We start from the raw sequence: 18810 nt of genomic DNA on the forward strand, positions 1-18810 counted from the left end.
GCAAATGGAAACAAGTTTGAAAGTCACTGCTGTAGGGAATAAAAAAGCTCCTGCAGGGCCCGAGGTGAGCAGCGAGAAGACATCATCAGGAGAAGACTGCCCGCTGGATCCTCCTAGCCTATAGGTTACTTGAGGATAAAGGGGCCAGCAGAGGGAGAAGATAGTTAAGGTCCTACAGCTGGCTAAATTATAACCCAGCCCCAAGGAGTTGAGCTGGAGGGTGCCTGCCATAGTGAATGAAACACAAGACCAGCTCCAGGAAGTGGGGTGAGAGCTGATGAACTTGGACAAATTGCTGACCAGGTCTCTTCTAGGGACCCAGAGCAGGGAGACTCAGGGCAACAAATAGAGTAAGTAATCCACCTACCCCATTATTGTCAATGCCCTTGGATATGTATATGTTGCCTCCTATATATGTTGCCTGTATTTGTTGTATTATTTCTACCCACTGCATCTGAAGAAGTGGGCTGAAGCCCACGAAAGCTTATGCCTACTGAAATTAAATTTGGTAGTCTTTAAAGTGCTACAGAACTCTCATTGTTTTTTTTTAATCCAGTCTAGAGAACGGAATAAATCAGACCCCAGGAAGGAGGTGCATGTTCCTGAGCCAATCCACGTCTGGTAATTGAAAGAGCCCGAGGGTGGTGTGGAGTGCCCTGGCAGGGCGGTAAGGGGTTGTGGCTCACTCCTTGACAGATCTATTGTAGCATTTTGCAATATGCTGGTCTGGGAAACAACACGAACATAGAAGATCTGGTCAATGTTACAGTTCTCGTAATGCCTTTGACTGTGCTGCAGTGAATATAGAGTGGGTGAAATCCTGCTCCATGGAAGTCATTGGGAGTTTGCCACTGACTTCAGTGGGGATAAAATTTCACACTGTGTATTTTTTGGTATCATTTAAATGAGCATTTACTGGAGCAGGCCCTTGGTATCTGATCTAATGTTAGTATTAATGGGATTGATAAGGAGACTAAATAAACCTTGCATACTATGGAACGGTTCAAAAACTAGGAGATTGTGCAGCAAATGCTCAGCTCTAGTGTAAATCAACAGTGACTTCAATAGAACTATATAAGTTTATACCAGTTATGGATCTGTTCCTTAAGTTATAAAGTGTAAAGCAAGGAATAAATAAGAGGTGCATATCTTTTTTACAAATATAAGTATGTGATGCTAGAAGGTGGTACAGTAAAAAATGGTGGAAGCAAAATCATCTAGAGTAAAAGTGAATTCAACAGACAATTGTACAAGCTGGGTTGCCAAGAGCATGATGTTCAAAAGCAGCAGCACTGAGTTCAGAAGCTTCCTCTTGCAGGTAGAGGCCTGCAGCTCAACCTCTTGAGACGATGGTACTGTAGGAGGAGAAGTACATAGTCTTTCCCCAAGAAGAGTGTTGTTGGGAGGGAAGGATGGACTGTGAATTACTTCCCAGAATAACTGCCCATAGAGTGGGGAAGATACTGGAGTGAGGTTGTTGCAGAGTACTGCTACCACCAGGGATGGATTATAGGGGAGGAAGGAGGGCCATGAGATGGGAGATCCTCTGAAAGGCTGTGTTAGTTTTGGACAAGCTTTGCAACTTTAGTGCTTATCTAAACCAAACTTTGGGAATCTTCAGAGATTCATCCATCACTAGTGGATATGTTGGCTCTTTTTAGCGATAAACAGTGAACCCGAACATTCATTTCGTGTATCCTGTGGATTTTAGATATATTTTAGATATAGATATATTTATTCTCCATATTTTAAATTTTATCAGTGGGCTTTAGTTTTCATACTATTGACCTGTTGACTATATTTAACTGTCCTTCCATGTAATTTAATTTAATTTTAAAATTAATTGAATAATAAATATTACTTATAGGTTAGATCTTGATTTTAGATTATTTTAGCTACTGAATACTAGATTGGACGGCGAACTGGCTGCATAGTAACCAGGAAAGGGCAGGTATTTACGCCTGTACAAATAGGGGTTAGCAGAAATTGATCTGCATTGCCTTTCTTCAGGGCTCTTATGTTGTAGAGAAGCAATTGTCAAGTGTCATTTAAAGTACAGTAGTTTAGACTCAAAATCAACAAGGAATTGGCTGATTCTGCTATGTCTTAAAGTTTTAAACTACTTATAGTATCAGCACTAACTGTATTATCTTAGAGAGAAACAGAACTAAATGTTTGTTTTAAGGTACTTTTAAGAGGAGGTACCTGCTGTGATTACACCAAATCAGAAATCTCCTGTCCAATACAGGCTCTGTTGCTAGTGCACAAAAGCAGACCTGTGTGTATAATGTGAGTTTTTTCTTTTTAATTTTAGACTCAACCTTGTCCTATGTTAGGCAGCTGGAGGCAAGAGTAAGACAGCTGGAGGAGGAAAATCGCATGCTACCCCAGGTGGGTGACTTTGTGTTGATAGGAACAGTAGCTGGTAGCCAGATAGTAACATTCGTCTCTTGGTGTTTAAGATCAGTGTTTTCTGCAGTTGGGCACTGATGTAATTGAACTCTCACAGAGATCAAAGGCTGTCATTACAGTAATCAAAGACTCTAGCATCTTTATTTTCATGTCTCATTGCAGATTATAGTGGCACATTTCTACTGGTATATTTGAGATCATGGCAATATTTCAGCACTTTTTTCCTCCTTTACAAGTTGATACCTTGCAAGAAACTCACTGGGTGCTGAACTTACGTTATAATTAACAATTAATAAGTTTAAAATTACAAACAGCAGACCACTGGCATTCCTGGTTTCATCTTAAGAGTGAATTTCTCTCTTTGTATCTATAAAATATAAACCTTTGGTTTGGCTGTTCATATGTTAGTTGGTAAAATGTAGCAAGTTTCAAATGCTATTGTGCAGTCAACTAAAAAAATTACTTTGATTTAAAAATGGAAATTTGTCAAGCAATTTAAATAATAAATTGGTTCTTGTAATGCTTTTTTGGGGAAAATGTATTAGGTGCCTAATGGGGAGATTTACATTAAATTAAAAAAAAAACCCATCAAGTCATGGTGCAGTTAAAAGCTCTCCTTGGTACATGCTTTTTTTTTTTATTTTAACTTTTTATTTATTAGCAATGAATTAATAATATTTGCAATCTTCCAATGTATGTTAATTTACTGACTAATGTATCTTACTATTATATTTAATTTAAAAATAAATACTGGGGAAATCAGTAAATTTTCAAAATGAAATATCTTGTCCATTAAAAGGAAAACCGATGTAATCCTAGTTTAAATGGAGGTAGTGTACTGAGAGTTCATTGTACTGATTCAGAATGCTAACATGTATGTAAAATCCAAGATATTGGTGAAGGGAAGGGGCAGCAGTGTCCACAGACTCTGATTTAGTCATTTATATAATGTAAAGAGACAAATGCATTAGTTACAAGGACTGCTCAGGATCAAATTTGGTGATGTCCTCGCTAAAGCAAAGGTTTTGTCTAATAATTAAAGTGGTGTTCTTGGTTCTATTCCTTGTTCTGCCACTGACTTGTTTTGTGACCTTCAGCAAGTGATTTAACTTCTCTGTACCTTAGTTTATTCATCTGAAAAATAGGCATGTAATATTAACCCTCATTTACCCCTGACAGGTATTAATCATGTATAAACTAACATTTGCGGATCCTTTGAGATGAAAGGTACTCTGTGATGCAGAGTAATATTGTTTTGCCAAGTCAGATGTTCAAGGCAAATGAAAATGATTGATCTAAAAACACAATCTGTGATTTGTCTTAGATGTGGAGCAGCAGTAGTAGGAGATGGAGACGGATCATTCAGAAAACAGTTCAGGGCCAAGATTTTTCTGGTTACTAGTAGTTTTGTTTGTCTCCATTTTGGGGTGCACATCTGAGACATTGTTAAAGGGAACTGATTTGTTCAGAAAGTGCAGGACACCCAGCATCTGAAAATCAAGGCCTGTTAAAGTCTCATGTTAGGTATCCAAAATCACTAGTCAGTTCTAAAAATATTGCTTAAAAATCTATAATGGGGGCAGTGGTGTGGTTTTGTGTAGGTGTGTGTTGGGGGAAGGTGAGCTGAGGGAAATACAAGGGGAATAATTAAGTAGGCAACAAAGTCTGTATCTTGCCTTATATCTTGGCTTGGTTTATTGGTACTAGAAGCCAACCAAAAACCTGTGGATACTTTACCATTAGAAATGATGAGAATGAGTTGGCCTTTCCCAGCATGTTTACTCATCCTAGGAATTTTATTGCCTTCGGTACAGGAAGGAAGCATAGACAACAGCTAGCCCGTTCTGAATATTTGTTTCATTTATATGAGACAGTAGGGACCAGGCCAGCATTTTCTATAAAGGATTTTCTGGGACTTTCAGGTGAGTTGGTGAAAGAATCTTGTTCAGGACAACATTCTATCTGACCCGTTTTTCTACCTTCAAAGTTACTAAGTTTAAAAAGGGCAATAGTGGCTAACCTTGTTCTGTTATCTGGGTTTGTTGTCATTATGGGAAACATGGTAACTATAACATAGACATGTGTCAGGTTGAAACAGAAGTAGAAAGACATAGGATGGGATTTTCAAAAGCCCTCTCTGCATTGATCTAACTCTCTTCCTTATGAAGCTAATTGGAGTTTTATGAGGATTAGGCTGACTGAGTGCTTTGAACAATTCCACTGTAAGTGTACAACATCAAATGAAGTTATTTTTCTGGTACAGGTATGAAAACTCCATCTGTGATGCAGGAAGGGAATGTCGTTTTGTAAAAAAATAAAACCAGAAACCAACAAATCTCCCTCCCCTTGTTATTCAGTGGAACTCACCCTGCAGAACAAGTGGGATTTTAAATCTCCAGGACTCTACATATTAGAAGAGTGAGAGAGAGGTGAATTGTTATCGATACACTTATAAGTAGCTATTCTATCCCTGAATGAGTATGATCAATGCTACTTACTATGCTTAATTTTTCCTGCCTTTTCACCTTTCTTCTTCTGCTACTCCTCCTATCTTCCTCGTTAAGTCCTTTGCTCCCCTGTCCTATTCCTCCCCTTGTAGATATGCATTACTCATACCAACTCATGTAGTGGTGTGACCATTTATACCCTGCATAGAGGACAAAACCCCTGGCAACCTAATAGTTAGCTCCCATTTTCCTTTGCTTTTCTTGTCTTTTTCTGACATATTAATTTTTATTTCAACCCCATCCCTCCCCCACTTATAAGGTTTTATTAATATTTAGTGGTAGGCACATCTGCAAAGAAAAGTGCTTCAAGTGACGACATCTTCACTGTTCAAATTGAATTCTGAGCTCTAGTTTGCTGCACCATGCCAAGAGATTACAATGGATAGGGAAAAAATGGTAGCTACAATGAGTCAATATGTCAGTCTGATCAAGTAATAGAAATGGTATACAAATAACTATTCATTTGAAACTGTAAAAATCTCAAAACAGTTGCTCAAGTGCTGGTTGATAAGTCTTAAACTTACTAGTATGCTATGAGAAGCTACAGACAGGCTGTAAATTTGCATTGTTAGTGGGGGCAGTAATTAACATGCATTTGTTTTCAGATGATAAACAAGAAGATATAATCCAAGCACATTCAACATGTGGCCACGAATTGAGTTTTAGGCAAGAAAGCAGATGCTTTCCAAGATTTACAGCATGCATCTGGGTCTTCCTATAGTGGATGCCAAACTACATTGATTGGGCATGAGGAAACAGTATATTCTCGGTTAATACCAGTACGTCTCAGATACAAAAATATGTAACAGTGCTTGTTAGTGGTGTATATAGAGAGACAGTTTGGTGATAGATGTTTGCGGGTGCTGTAATTTGAACCAAAAAAGATCTGGCATATAACAAGACTCTTTAAGATAGCTATGGTTTGACCCATGGCTGTTTTGCACAACTCAAGCACAAAGTATTTATGACAATTTTGTGGATCAGAAAGAAAGCAGACTGAGGAATTAGTAATGTCAGACTTCTTTTCTGGAGATTCATGGTTAGATAGAATATTACTGGAATAGTGTATCCAGGATGTATGTACTTTTAAGCAACTTAGTCTGTACAGTGATTAATTTCTCCTATATATTCAGGGCATGTTTAGAACTCCAAGTTAAGCCTTAACAGGCACTGGCCATGAAGAATAATATCTCTGCACCCTTTTATCTGAAATTTTATTTCATGCCCTGTTTTTGTTTGTCTTGTCTATCTTTAATTTTGAGCTCTTCAGTGCAAGGAATTTGTCTTAGTCACTATGATAATGTTGGGGTATGTAACAGGGTAGCATTTGCCTCTCTTGAGCACCCCTGGCTGGGTGTGCAGCTGCACCTCTCTGTCTGTGGTGATGCCCATTGGTGGTTTCTCAGGCAGTTTCAGTGACTCAGCCCTCCGACTGAGTCACACATAGTCCATGTGAACCACAAACAAAGGAGACCCCTTCTGGGGTAAACAGTCCAACAGAGGCCTATTGCAATGCCTCTCAGTCTTTACACAGTCCCTGCTCTGGTATCGAGCTGTTCCCCCCAGGGCTTTCTCCCTGGAGCCAATATCTTTACCTTCTCTGGGCCTTTCAGGCCCCAGCTCTCCAGCTGGGCCACTAAGCAGTTCAGTTCCCTTTCCAAAGTCCAATACCTGACCCTCTTTGGAGTTGAGGTTAGTTCAACTCCCCTCTCTGGGATTAAAGCTTCTGTTTCTGGCTGATGGTTGAGTGGGATGCCAGGCCTGCCTGCTACTCTGGGCCCCAACCCAGGGACCCTATGAATAGTAGCCATGTGTCTCCTTTAACTCTTCACTATGCTGCTACAGCTCCCTGGGCCACTTCTCCAGGGCCCCAGCACCTTCATGAATGTTTCACTTTTATTGTAGAGCTGAAGTCTTGTATTCAGGCCCAGCAGCTAGCCAAGAGTTCCTTGTTGCTCCTCTGGTCCCTGCCACCAACTGCTCTGTCCATTGTACTACAGTCTTTCAGCCAAACAGGAACACTGATTTACACCTCCAGCTCCAGGCAGCAACTGAGTGGCTCAAGTACTGCAGCTCCTTTTATATGGCCCTTCTGGGCCCTGATTGGCTGCTCCCTGCAGCCTCTCTGATTGGCTGCTTCCCCTGCAGCTGCTCTGGGGAGCTTGGAGGACTTCTCCACAGGGCATTTCTGGGACAGAGTGTGATAGGACCATGAGGTCTCCAGCAGGGGGCGTAAGAGCTCGGTGAACCCCATCACAGGGTATAATTTTTTAAAAACCTTTTTATACTGTCAAAGCCCTAGCATTATATGAAGCAAAAAAGTGCTTTTGCTGGGATGGCTTATTTTGTTTGGGAAAACTAATATAAGCTATGTTGGCAAAAGTACTCTCTCTTGCTGGTATAAGCTGCATCTACAGTAGGAGAGTTTGCCAGTATACCAGTAGTTATACTGGTAAACCTTTTCTAGTGTACATTAAGCCTTACTGTATGGACTAGATTCAGTCCTTATGTAAAAAGGTACAATTCCTGGGTGAAGTAGTTGCTATTGTTATATAAGACTGTGGGAGATGGATTTAGAGTTCTAATGGCCACCTTTCACATGACAGTATACTGCTCTGTGAATGCTGAGCAGAATGAAATTGCCTGTTTTAGCTAGAAGCTGGCTCTAGTTTGTCTGCTATTACTTGGATGTAAAGTTAAGAATAAAATTATTTATTTAAGAAAAGCTTTTTGCATTAATGTGAAGAACAACATAACTCCCATTAAAGTTGTTATTATTTGTCACTTATATTGCGGAATTCTCAGCCAGGTTATGGCCCTATTTTTCTAATCATCATATGAACATATAGTGAAGTCCCTGCCTCAACGTGCTAGAGACTGTTGCAGTTGCTTAATCCTAATATCAGTTTCTCAGTATTTTCCATTTTTTACTTGATATTGACTTGACTAAAAATTGGATTCATTTCAGCAGTGTTCATATCTCTGTTCCAGACAAGTTTCCCATTAAATTAGGACTGCATTTTCTTGGACGAAAATAGAAGAAACTGGGTAGTTACAGGACATGAACAAAGCAGCAGAATAGAAGAGTTAGAAAAATGAATGGTTGAACAGAAGTCCCCTTCTGTTTTAATTACCGGGTAGGTGATAAAGGTGGTGTGGTTAAGAGCATAGAGTCGGAATCTGCTTGGGAAATCTCTGCAGGTTTGGAAGGAGAGACTGTTACAAAAATTAAGCCCTTGTTTGTAGGCTTTCTTGTCCTCATGCATAAAAGCAGAGGATGTGATCTGACCCCACATCTTTATTGTATGCAGTAAATAATACGCGTATTATTGTAACCATAGTCCTTAAGCAAAGAGTTGCAGTTAATGAGCTGGCTGTATTACAATGCAATATGTTGTAAGATGCACCGTACCAAACAACATATGCATCATCCTTCTCATGTGCCCTTTCTGCTGTTAGTCTCTACCTTTTGATCAGCTCTTGTCCATAGAATTTTAAGCTATCTCTGATAGTATATTCAGCAGTTAGCAGAGACATAATGGTTGCTTGTACTGTGACATTTTGCTGTAGTCAAGTAGCTACTTAAAGACAAAACTGGATTCAGACTTCATTTACATCAATATTACATTGATGTAAATCCATTAGGCCACTTTCTGATTTCAGTTATGTTGGTGGATATCTAGAATAACTCCAGTGAAGGCAATTGTTATTCCAGATTTGTCCTGGTGTGTAACTATGATCAAAATCTGTCCCATTGACTCCTTATCTGCACTGCTGTGTGATCAGAATCAGGGATCCAAAAGTCAGTTAAATGAAAAAGAAGCTCTTGAATTGGTTGATTATATTTCTAGGGAAGATGATAACACTACAAGTTGAAACAACACGAGGGTATATGTGCCATGTAATCTGTGAATGTATTTGGAAAGAATATTCTGGCAAGCCACTGTCTATCTTCTTCTGAAATCAGTTACATTTTTGTTGTATGTTCAGACATGAAGAGAAGGAAGCATGTTAGAATCAGAAGGGAAAAAGTTTCTGTTCATGTAATTAGGCTGCAAGTCCCACCTTTTAATGAAATAGGAAGCCAAGGGCAAATATTGCCAGGACAACAAAGTCTGAACAAACAAAAAGAATGTTATTGTTGCCAGAAGTTTATGACAGTGTACAAGAGCTAGAGGAATTGAGTTCTCAACCTCTATGGCAATGCAGCATAAGTCTGACATGGCAGAGCTTATGCACAGGTTAGTCAATGAGTCAGTGAAAGAATCTATAAGATCACTGTGTTTCCTTCTGTGCATTTTGTCCTTTCTTGATTCCTGGGTCTTATTTATTTATTTATTGTTTGCATAGTACCAAAGGTCCCCAGCTGAGGTGTGCCTCAGTCTGGAAGCGGGAAAAACAAAGACTTTAACTCCTCCCAGGCTGAGCTTCCATAGCACATAATAGAAAACATTTTTATGTTCCTGTGAGAGAATAGGGTATGATATATCATGTCATCATCATCAGGCTACTGGTAGGAACTACTAGTTGTAATCTGAGATAAAGCCACTTAACAAACTAGATTTAAAGAGTTAAAAAGCAAGCATGAAGAATCAAACCCACAAGCCAGTTTTCTCAACAATGATGTTCCAGGCTGTAGCAGATTAGGAACCTGAGCTTGTGGTTAAACTTTTAGTGCAGTTGGGGGCATCTGACACCCAGCTGTCAAAACTCTGCATAAACTCAGGTTTTTGCAGGACTTGTCTCTGACCAAAAGCACCTTTCCCCATGTATTTCTGGCCAGGGAATGTCACCCTCTTCTATTAGATGTAGAGTAAGAGCCCAGTCACTCCCAGACTGGACCATTGCAATACAGCCTAGCTGGAGTTAACTAGGAAGGCCATCCAGGGACTACAGTAGGCACCATAGCCTTTTTACAACTTTTTTGTATACATCTTCCTACACTGAGTTTTACCTGATGGCAAGATTTGACCATTAGGTTTAGGACCCTGGAGTAACAATTAGTGCAGAAGTTTTGAGATTAAAGTTATGGAAAAAAACTCAGAGCTAGACCCAAAAGTAAAAAAATGAAAAAGGGTAAAAAAAAATATCTAACTGATAGTTAGTTTATTTATTTTAAGCACTTCCAACATTTCCATTTCCCTTTTGCATTCTCCCCTTCCACTAGGTTATCCCATTTGATTCCAGCCTACATTTCCCCATTCTTCTAAAATCCTTTCACTGAAATTCATTCTCTTTATCTTTTCCTCTGTGGTCCAGTTTTAGTTCTAATTACAGACCTAGATAGGAGATAGGCATTTTTGGCTTGATGGCATATCACCCACATTTTCAATAAATGTTATTCATGGTTAAGAATTGTTTTGTCCCCTCCTTTACATAGTGTATAGAAGAATTCTCTGCCAAGAAAACAAGTAACTTCCATTGACTTCCTTGGTAGACTAGGACCCTGATTACTTAATCATGTCATAAAATATTTGCAGAAAGTAAATCACCAACATTACCAACCCTTGCAATATAACACACAATCCTATCCTCAGCTGGTGTTAATCAGTCATGTCAGTGGAGTTACACTGATTTACATCAGTTGAGGATCTTGCCCAAATTCTTTGTCACAAGTCACACCCAGTGTAAAATTGGCTTTGACAAGTATGCACTCTGGTATTCTGGGCTTCTCAGGGGTGGGCACAAGTTAACATTTGGCCACATTTGGAGAGGCACTTTTTGTATCCCCTGTGGCCGAAAGAGCTGTTTCCTCCCCCTGCCTGCGAACCCCCCTGCCCGGCCAGAGGAGCTGGCTCTTTCCTCCACCGCCCCACCACCCCTGGGTGAAGGAGCTTGCTTTCCCTGCCCTGGCCCCGGAGGTGTTCTGTGCCCCCAACAATTGGGAGGTGCCCCTGCCTGCTCCCTCTTGTGCATGCCCCTGGGGCTTATGGCTTCCCATCAACAAGAGACCGAGGTGAAAATAAATCAAGACTGAGAGAGAACACATTGTCAACCAGAGAGAAGGACTGAATTTAGTTTCCAACAATAATTCTATAATGCCCACACAAATATCCATAATCACTTCATACTCATAATCTGGAGTTTTTCCTGTAGATTCCTTTGATTTTTATAATTTTTATATCCATGACCTATAAGAATCAAAGTTGCTGTAGCCTCAAGTCTTTTCTCTTACAGCTGTAGGGGCCCGCAAATGAGATTTTAAAGAACTTCCTGAACAGCTTTTTTTCTGGAACTCAGTCACAGCACTTAGAGTAGAAGGGTCACAAAAAAGTGTCATCTTCCTGCAATCATTGTAGCCTTTTTACATGGGATCACTAATTAACCAACATTTTTTGTTTTGTGGTCCCTTCACAAATTCACAGTGACCTCCCAAAAGTCAGTTCTTTAAAGATTCTTCAGATTTTAAATGGGACTATTCAGCTTTTTCTTACACTTGCCTCTCCTCTACCACAGCCAGACCAGATCAGAACAAATTATCCACAGAGACAGAGCTTCTCAGGATGCTTTTGTTTCTTGGTGGCTTAAAACTGATCAGGAATTGATCAAACTGTGTGATGTAAAGAAGTTGTAAGCAAACAGGCATGGAATGGCACTAGCAGGAAAAGTGAGCAAATGGAGGTCGGTACCCTCACAGATTGAGATGATACTGCTAATACTAGCAACTTCAGACAGGTGGAGCCAGAATGAAAATCTGAACCTACTCCGAAAGAGATGCTAATTTAACATCAATATCTAATACAAGATTTTAGAGAAGACCTAGGGAATTCCATACCATTAAATGTGATTTCTGCTGTAGGGAAACACTGAAAACACATAGTAGGGACAAAATGGGAGAAAACGTCCATCTGGGATAGTTTAAGCATGGATTGATGATAATCATGCCTAACAAATCTATTTACCTTCTTGGAGGAAATAACAAAATATAATTGTAAGGGTCTGTAGAAAGTCATAGAAGTATTCTATTTAGCTCTTAAGAAGGTTTATGGTACAGTAACACTTAAAAGACCAGTCTATAGGGTGTATAAATATAGTACAGTACTATCTGGACTGAGTTGTACTTCTATTGTGTTGAGCAGGTATTTAAGATACAGACAAAAAGAATTGATTAACTCTCACTCTGCTTTATTGTAACTTCAGTGCAGTTAGTGGAGACTTCTCTGTTATACTACCTGTAACTAGAACTCCCAAATTTCTTCTTGTATAGTCAAGCACCACCAAGGGATTTAATGAGGAATTGCAAGATTTTAATATAGTAGAAATGCCTATGTGAGACAAAACATGCACTTAAACTATTAGCAGTTTTCTAATATGTTGGTCATGCAATTGGTTTAATTGGATATGTTGTAATTTCCTGTCAAATGACCTGTTGAAAGCATGTGCTTTTTTAAAATTGCATCAGATGACAATTCAGAGGAAACTGTTTCCCCAATGAAGTTTAAAGGACTGTCCTGAATGTGAAATTTGAATCACCTTTGCTGCATCAATATGCTGTTTGGAAGTGGCCGGTAGTTAAAGTAAAAAATAAAGTAGAATATAGGTGTGATCTAGTGTTCTGAGCATAGGACTAGGAGTCAGGTCAAACACTGACTTTCCCTTTGGCTAATCCCAGGTCAAACACTAACTTTCCCTTTGGCTTTGTGCTGATTTATTTCACTTCTCTGCCTCACTTTCTCAACAGACAAAATTTATAGAGCATTGGGAGGTGTGTTGTGGTATTCTAACAGTGTGAAGCATGGAATCCACCCAGACCTTTCAAGATCTTTGTTTGCTCTGACTTTTCTGCTTTTCCATTCAACTGGGCATAATAGGGCCTTGACATGGTGTGTTTTTTGCCAAAGATTTAGTTCACTTCTGACATTATGGGATATAGGAGGCATATAGGATTGCTAATAAGAGACTGCTTCATTTCCTGGGTCAGGGTTACAAAAAATCATGCCTCTGTCACATGTCAGCTGTCAGTATCCACTAGTTCTACCTTTGAACTTCTTTATTTTGTAAACTGATATTTTAAAAAATGCCACACACCTTGGTTTTGCTATTCAGTGTCTGTTTCCCTGTAGATCAGTGCATGTTTTTTTCAAGCTCTGTGCTGTAGGTTGTGAAAGGCTAGTCTTGTTACTGTATCATTATTTAGTGATGAGATCTGCTCTAAGTAAGGATTCAGTTGGAAATATCCATCTGAAAAGGTTTTGAACATCAGATAGGAATTCAGAGAGACTCTAGTTATTCGAGTGTTTGCTCATGTCCATTCTGATTTAGGTGTGTGTGTGCGCCACATGCACTGGTGCGGGAAATTTTTCCCCTAGTGGTACCTATAGGGCCGGCTCTAGCACCCCCTGCAGCAGCATAGAATCATAGAATATTAGAGTTGGAAGGGACCTCAGGAGATCATCTAGTCCAACCCCCTGCTCAAAGCAGGTCTAACCTCAGCTATATCATCCCAGCCAGGGCTTTGTCAAGCCTCAGCTTAAAAACCTCTAAGGATGGAGATTCCACCACCTCCCTAGGTAACCCATTCCAGTGCTTCACCACCCTCCTAGTGAAAAACTTTTTCCTAATGTCCAACCTAGACCTCCCGCCCTGCAACTTGAGACCGTTGCTCCTTGTTCTGTCATCTGCCACCACCGAGAACAGCCTAGCTCCATCCTCCCTGGAACCCCCTTTCAGGTAGTTAAAGGCCGCTATCAAATGCCCCCTCATTCTTCTTTTTTGCAGACTAAACAAGCCCAGTTCCCTCAGCCTCTCCTCATAAGTCCTGTGCTCCAGCCCCCTAATCATTTTTGTTGCCCTCTGCTGGACTCTCTCCAACTTGTCCACATCCTTTTTGTAGTGGGGGGCCCAAAACTGGACACAATATTCTAAATGTGGCCTCACCAATGCCGAATAGAGGGGAATAATCACTTCCCGTGACCTGCTGGCAATGCCCCTCCTAATGCAGCCCAATATGCTATTAGCCTTCTTGACAACCAGGGCACACTGCTGACTCATATCCAGCTTTTTATCCACTGTTACCCCCAGGTCCTTTTCTGCAGAACTGCTGCCCAGCTCGTCGGTCCCCAGTCTATAGCTGTGCATGGGATTCTTCCTTCCTAAGTGGAGGACTCTGCACTTTTCTTTGTTGAACCTCATTAGATTTCTTTTGGCCCAATCCTCCAGTTTGTTTAGGTCACTCTGTATCCTATCCCTACCTTGCAGGGTATCTACCACTCCCCCCAGCTTAATGTCGTCCGCAAACTTGCTGAGGGTGCAATCTACCCCATCCTCCAGATCATTAATAAAGATGTTGAACAAAACCGGCCCCAGGACCGACCCCTGGGGAACTCCGCTTGTGACCGGTTGCCAGCTAGACATGGAGCCATTGATCACTACTCGTTGAGCCCTATGCTCTAGCCAGTTCTTTATCCATTTTATAGTCCATTGATCCAACCCATGCTTCTTTAACTTGCTGATAAGAATACTGTGAGAGACAATATCAAAAGCTTTGCTAAAGTCAAGGTATATCACATCTACCGCCTTCCCTACATCCACAGAGCCAGTCACCTCATCATAGAAAGCAATCAGGTTGGTGAGGCATGACTTTCCCTTGGTGAATCCGTATGCGCTCACATATATGGCTCTGCCGGCCCCCTCCCTCTTTCTTCTTACCGCCCAGGATGGTGCTGGAACAGCGCTCTTGCTCTCATAAGCCTTTGTGTTCCTAATGATTCTTTCACTGTTTTCTAGCTCTTGCTAGTGTATATAATTTTTAAAAGTTTGTTAGTTAGTTAGTAGTTATCTAATTTCATAGTTAGTAAGTTCCTAGGGTCAGGGCATGCCCTGGTCCCTGGGGTTTAAGGCCTATGCTTCTTGCAAGAAGTCTATGCCACTGAGCGACCCGCATCAGAGCTGTTTAAGGTGCTTAGGAGAAGCACACCTTTCCGCAAAGTGTAAAATCTGCAAGAGTTTTTGCCCGAGAACTAAGAAGACCCAGGACATAAGACTTAAGGCCCTTCTGATGGAGGTGGCGCTCAGACCGGCATCGGAGCCGAGGTCGGACTCAGGACTGAGTACCGCGGCATTGTTAAAAAGCATCCCTACAGCTTCGGAGTTGACCCAGCACTGTTCCACATCCCCAGTGCCAAAGAAGCGCCAGAAGAAGGCACACTCTGAGAGGGAGCGCTCACTGGCACCGGAGCTGACCAAGAAAATTCCAGGGAAGCCGGAGTCAGCTCAGAAGGGGTCTCCGTCTGGATGGGCGTCAAGTCCAGTACCCGCGCCACCTATTGGTCCTGTCCACGCCTGAAGCATTCCAGGTGATGAAGGACCTTTTGGCTATGCCGGTGCTGCCTACGCCTCTGGAGGGTAGGCCTGTGCACCAAGGAATGGACACTCCAACTGGGGGTTTGTTGAAGGGGATGCTGACACTGGCGCAACAGCCTTGTCTCCCGCCCACTGGTTGCCATTCGCTGGTCTCAAGGTGCTCTTTGGGTTCTCGATACCAGTCGCTTGAACCGCATCGAGACACATCCGGATCAGCTGATTTGTTGTTCTTTGGAGTCCCGGAGTTCACCAAGCCTGCAACATCACGACTCGCCAGCATGCAGCAGGGCACTGGAGATGTGGCACCGTGAAAGTCCATGCAGGAAACCAAAGGACAAGACGCAGTCAAGACATGACCAACGCTCTGGCTCCACACACCGCTCCCTGGCACTGGACCTCCGTCGCAGGGATACGGAGGAGAGGCCGGCACACCTGTGGTCACCAGGGTACTCTTCTTTGGACCCGGGGGAGGAGGTTATAGCCCCTTCTAATGTGCAAGTTACAAAGCCGTCGATGGGTTTCCCCATGCCGCCTCAGATGGGAGGAGGGCTGCAAGGGCATTGGGCTGGACCCCGGAAGTACTGGAACCCTTGGGGGTTCCCCCATTCCATGGTGCCTTACCCACTCTCCTCTGTGGGAGCATCAGTGCCGCAGTCTTCCAAAGACCACCCTACAGCACCGCCCTTGGATGTCGACTCAGAGCATGAGGAGTCGCTGTCAGACAGTCCGTTGGTGACCACCCTGACTCGGGAAGAAGCATCCACAGTCTCCCCACTGCTGGCCTCCTCCTTGTCCTCCCCGGACAAGGCAGTAGCAGAGTCTTCGCATGCTGCTCCTCCAGATGATTATAGGTCCCATCAAGACCTACTGAAAAGGGTAGCAGCCAACCTGGGCCTCAAGATAGAGGTGCTTAAAGAACCTGTGGATGAGCTCTTCGGCATCCTGGTGTCTGCAGCCCCATCCAGATTGGCCCTCCTGGTGCATGAGGGGTTAATAAAACTGGCTAAGGCCTTGTGGCAAACCCCGGCATCTCTGCCCCCCACATCCAAGTGGGCAGAGAAAAAGTACTATGTACCTGCTAAAGGGTTCGAATATTTGTATACGCACCCAGCTCTGGGCTCCCTAGTGGTAGCGGCAGCAAACGAGCACGACAGGTGGGGCAAATGAGCTCCACGCCAAATAACAAGGAGGCAAAGAAAATGGACGTATTCGGCTGTAAAATTTATTCAACAGCAAGCATCCAGCCAAGGGTATCTAATCAGCAGGTGTTGCTAGAGTGGTACCATTTTAACATATGGCAATCACTAGAAAAGTTTGCTGACTCCCTTCCCCAGTCCTCCAAGCAAGAGTTTGAGGCCATTCTGGAGGAGGGTAAGACAGTGGCCAGAGCTTCCTTGCAGGCAACCTCGGATGCGGCGGAGTCGGCAGTGCAGGCGATGGCCTCAGCAGTGTTGATGAGAAAGGCCTTGTGGTTCCAGTCGTCTGGCCTCTCAGCGAAAGTCCAGCAGTCCATCCAAGACCTTCTGTTTGATGGAACTGCTCTGTTTGTGGAACAGACAGACTCCAGGCTACATGATCTTAAAGACCCAGGACCACATTGCGCTTTTTGGGCCTTTATTCCCCGTCATCATCAAGGAGGTACTTCATACCATCGCATCAGCAGTGTTTCGGGGGCCAATCCAGAGGACAGCCCTACAGAAGGAGAAACAGAAGATATAAATGCAGCTGGGGCAGTTCACCAGCATCTACTTCAAAGACAGGCCCGAGCCGTCATTCTGCAGGTGGGAAGAAAGGTTTTGAAGGTGTGCCCGAGGGTGACCGACCAATTCATGCCTTCTTCAGGAACCCCTCTCATGAGCAACTCCTTATTTAGGAGGTGCAAACTCTTGTACAGTTGGGAGCAGTAGAGGAGGTTCCTCTTAATATGAGGGGAAAAGGTTTCTACTCAAGGTATTTCCTGATCCCAAAAGTGAAGGGAGGCCTGAGACTCATATTAGACTTGAGAGTCCTAAACAAGTTCCTCAAAAAGACAAAGTTTTGCATGGTCTCCCTAGTGGCCATCATACCCTCTCTGGAACTGGGCAACTGGTTCACCACCTTTGATTTAAAGGACGCTTATTTTCACATCGCTGTCTTCCGGGGACACAGGAGGTTCCTGTGGTGTATTGTGGGCACGCAGCATTACCAGTTCGCAGTCCTGCCGTTTGACCTTTCTACGGCCCCTCTTGTTTTTACCAAGTGTATAGTGGTTGTAGCGGCCCACTTCAGGCGCAGGGGGCACAGGTGTTTCCTTACCTGGACAATTGGCTCATTGGGGACGCTCAAGGAAACAGGTCCGATGCGATGTGCAAGTAGTGAGACACACGTGTCAGTCGCTGGGCCTGTTAGTAAACGAGCAGAACTTATTACTCACGCCTCTTCAGAGAATAGAGTTTGTGAAGGTGGTCGTGGACTCTATACAGGCCAAAGCACTGTTGCCTGATACCAGATTCCGGGCCATGACAGAGCTTATAGTCAGCCTATGGGGCCACCCAGTTGCCACGGCAAGGCTATGCCTCAGCCTCCTGGGGCATATGGCAACATGTACCTATGTGGTCTCTCATGTGAGGCTGCATCTATGACCCCTCTAAATGTGGTTGGCCATGGTATAGTCCTGTCGAGACACTCCCTGGACAGGGTTCTCACAATTCCCTCCCACATATTTGCCTCCCTGTCATGGTGGACGAGCCCTGTCAGGTGTTAGCAGGAATTCCTTTTGTGGCACTGAGACTGATGCTGTCTCTGGTTTCGGATGCCTCGGATGTGGGATGGGGAACCCACCTAGGTGCCCTCAGGACTCAAGGTCGCTGGGCCGCGGGGAGGAGTAAAACACTCACATAAATGTCAAAGAGCTCAGAGTCATCCGATTACCCTGTGAGGTGTTTCTGCTGCATCTGTTCAACAGGGTGGTGAGGGTCCTCATGGACAACATAGCAGCGATGTACTGTATCAACAAGCAAGGGGGAGCCAGGTCCCCAGCCCTGTGTCAAGAGGCCATTCATCTCTGGGACTTCTGTGTGGAGCACAATATCCTCCTCAAAGCGGTCCATCTGCCGGGGCTGAAGAACACCTTAGCAGATCATTTGAGTGGGTCCTTTTGCTCTCACCATGAGTGGTCGCTCCACTAGGAGGTGGTCAACCGCATCTTCCAAAGATGGGATTCTCCCCAAGTGGACCTTTTTGCCACCAAGGAAAACAGGAAATGCGTCCATTTCTGTTCTCTCCTGGGTTCGGAAGGCGGCTCCCTGATGGATGCTTTCCCACTCTCGTGGTTGAGGGGTCTCCTGTATGCATTTCCCCCGATACCTCTTGTGCACAGAGTCCTGGTGAAATTCAAGGGAGACAAAGCACAACTCATTCTGGTAGCCCTGGAGTGGCCTGGTTTGGGATGCTGCTGGATCTATCGGTGGCTCATCCTTGGTCTCTGCCGCTATGCCCGGACCTCATTTCCTAAGACAGGGGCTGGTTGCTTCACCTGGATCTAGCCTCCCTGCATCTGACGACCTGGCTGCTGCATGGTTGAACAAGGAGAAGCACCACTGTTCATCCC

General features: G+C 43.3%; 1 protein-coding gene across 5 annotated transcripts in view; it reads left to right on the forward strand.

Annotated features, from left to right (window-relative positions):
- The window catches only part of CCDC85A (coiled-coil domain containing 85A), a 161598-nt gene that overhangs the window by 119222 nt on the left and 23566 nt on the right, over positions 1 to 18810 (forward strand). For 3 of the 5 annotated variants that reach the window (XM_067565179.1, XM_067565180.1, XM_067565181.1), the window contains exon 3: positions 2315 to 2391. The exons of the other annotated variants lie outside the window; for them this stretch is intronic. In XM_067565179.1, coding sequence (XP_067421280.1) covers positions 2315 to 2391 — 77 coding nt within the window. The remainder of the gene's footprint in view (positions 1 to 2314; positions 2392 to 18810) is intronic. 5 annotated transcript variants of the gene reach the window in all.

This window comes from Emydura macquarii, unplaced genomic scaffold (genome assembly GCF_026122565.2).
Source record: "Emydura macquarii macquarii isolate MOO-44397 ecotype Brisbane River unplaced genomic scaffold, CSIRO-AGI_Emac_v2 contig_2676, whole genome shotgun sequence".
NCBI classification, from domain to species: Eukaryota; Metazoa; Chordata; order Testudines; family Chelidae; genus Emydura; species Emydura macquarii.